General features: G+C 44.5%; 1 protein-coding gene across 1 annotated transcript; it reads right to left on the bottom strand.

The window, feature by feature from the left end:
- Positions 1-876: 876 nt before the first annotated feature.
- Positions 877-2583, bottom strand: Pmar_PMAR023270 (hypothetical protein; the record flags this gene model as incomplete). Its single annotated transcript, XM_002783104.1, has 1 exon — positions 877-2583. The coding sequence occupies one exon, from the start codon at positions 2581-2583 to the stop codon at positions 877-879; it is 1707 nt and encodes a 568-aa protein (XP_002783150.1).
- Between the last annotated feature and the right edge of the window lie 83 nt (positions 2584-2666).

Here is a 2666-nt window from a genome sequence, read left to right as displayed (position 1 = left end):
TGGTCAACTACGTGTGTGGCCGACGATATGAAAATTTTGAGGAAAATTCGGGAAATTCTCATTGGTTTCTGTACATTTCTATCCTAATTCGTATATAAACGCCTATTTCACGTGAGGAAACTCCGGACTCACTCCTAAGATCAGCTGAGGAAAGCAAACATATATTCCAACGCTGGTAGCTATAGTTCATTTGTCACTAACCGTAGCCATCTTGGCTCAAGTTTCCCTTCTTCTCCTCTGCCTCGCGTTAGCCAATGTCGGCGCCGTCGTCCTCATCGCAACCCCACACAAGGATCAAACGAACTTAAATCCAGTATTTTGGTCCAATAAAGCCTTTGATTGAAACGGTTAGATTCTAGGCGAGCCCCATAGAATCCTGCGCTGCCTGAGGGTCAGCACATACCCCGTAGATGGTCCGTGTTTAGACACATCTGTAGAGACCATCTCATAAACCATATCTTAATTGACTATATAAATCAGACAAATACAATATAGGTATAGGAATCTAGTTTATGATCTATAGAGAAAAAGTAGAGATGTCATTAGAGACATCGATAGTGATACCAATATAGATATCGTCATAGCGGATGCAATCGTAGATACTAACTACTAGAGCATCTCCTTATACCACTTAATAGATAGATGCACGCATACACATCACTAGGACCGCGACAGTGAGGGAGTCACGAATTAGAGCCAGCAACTCTAATACCTTTAGAGTTGTAGCCGATCTAGCAGATTCCTAGTACGTTCTAGAAGAGAGCGTGTTAGAGGTCTGGTAGAGGACGTTATATAAATCACCTTAGTGCGAGACACCTCGTAGAGAACCTCATTGGAAGTGGACATTGTCCACTTCCAAATGCCTACTAAATTCTACTATGCCGCTAAATTAGCAGCATAGTAGAAATTATACTCTGGACGGGAATCATCCCTCCAGGGGACCTCAGTATGGGCTCTACCTAATGGAGCATTAGAGTCGTAGACCCATGACCTAGATATAGCGTCCCAAGGGGGAAGTTGATCACGGCTTGTAGACTCTCTATCCGATTCGTCAACGAGTAGAGTATCATCCATACCAATAGACATATCATTAGTAGGATAAATCTTAGCATCGTGATAGAGATCTTGATAAAGACCAATCGGACCACTTAGAGAGTTGGCTCTAGCAAGGGACTCGATAGTTAGCGAAGACTTGACCGATAGATCACGTAGACTTGGCACAACCTTAGAGTAGTGACTGACCTGCATAACCATAACCTTCCTAGCCCAATCCATCTCCTTGACAGACAAGCGACCATCTAGAAGATCTAGAGCGTTAACATTAGATGAACCAGTAGAACCACCGATGATGACTTGGATACCTTCTGGCGATAGACTTATAGTGGTACGAAGTTTAGCCATCGTAGAACAACCAATGATGACTGGAGTACTGAGTTCATTAGAGGCCAAAAGGAAGGAGTCCTTGACGAATGTAGAGCCATATCCGACCTCTAGCTCGACTTTACCGAGAACTGACAAGGTAGAGCCATTGGCGACATTAATATGACCGAGAGCCGAAGGATCATCGAAGCGGAGCTCCTTATTAGTTAGACGACGCAGTGTAGAGACTGCAATTAGTGATACGTCTGCACCTGTATCATAGAGTACTGGCCGGATAGTACCACAGATAGACAGATCACCGACAACCATTGAGATTCTAGAGCTGGACGTACTAGATGTTGCCGTAGAGTCGGGAGACGATGAGTGGAGAGCATTGTACTTAGAGCACTTTGAATGTGAGACTAGATGGGCCTTGGTCTTAGGATTAGTAACCTTGGCATTAGGAGTCGGCGTAGAGGGCTCGTCCTTGACAGGCTTCTTTTTGCTCTCAACTTGAACCTCACTAGACTTCTTATTGCTCTTCTTAGCTGGTTTAGATATACCATCGACCGGTTTGTCGGCCCGACAGACATAGGCTAGATGTCCTTTCTTACGACATCTCTGACAATAGAGACTCTTGTCAGGAACATTGCACTGATCGGTAACATGATTAGAGTTACCGCACTTGTTGCACCTTGAGCTTAAATTGCTCACCTTGCCTCGACAGAGTCTAGCCGGATGACCAACGCCGGTGCAACGATAACATTGTATAGACATAGAGTCGGCGCCAACAGCATAGACGTGGGCATCGAGGTTAGAGTCATCGTCGACATCACCGACGACGGTATTAACCTTCTGAGAATTAGGATTAGGATAACCTCTAGACTTGGGGTTCTCACCAGCCTTAGTAGTTTTGCCAGACTCATTAGACGATTTTGAATAGGCATTTGCCACTTGGTTGTATAGAGCTTGACGGCGGACTCTACCCAATCGACGACGTTCATAGCCAGTCAGTAGACGCACGAACTCATCGAACGTAATAGTAGAATCACCTAACTCCCTGTCGACCTTATCACGTAGATAATCAGCCTGTAGACCATCATATAGTCTTCTCTTCATATCATACTCATAAGTCATAATACCCATTAGATGCAGCTCAGTAACAGTAGACTCTAGTCTCTTGACATAGTCAGATAGAGACTCAGAAGTTCCTTGCTCACACATGAAGAATGAAATCTTAGCCTTAGCAATAGAATCTTCATCATCGTAGAAGGAACGGAGTTGACGCTGTAGACGCGCGAGATGTT

This window comes from Perkinsus marinus (genome assembly GCF_000006405.1).
Source record: "Perkinsus marinus ATCC 50983 genomic scaffold scf_1104296937140, whole genome shotgun sequence".
Taxonomy (NCBI): domain Eukaryota; phylum Perkinsozoa; order Perkinsida; family Perkinsidae; genus Perkinsus; species Perkinsus marinus.
This window is presented reverse-complemented; position numbering and strand designations above follow the sequence as displayed.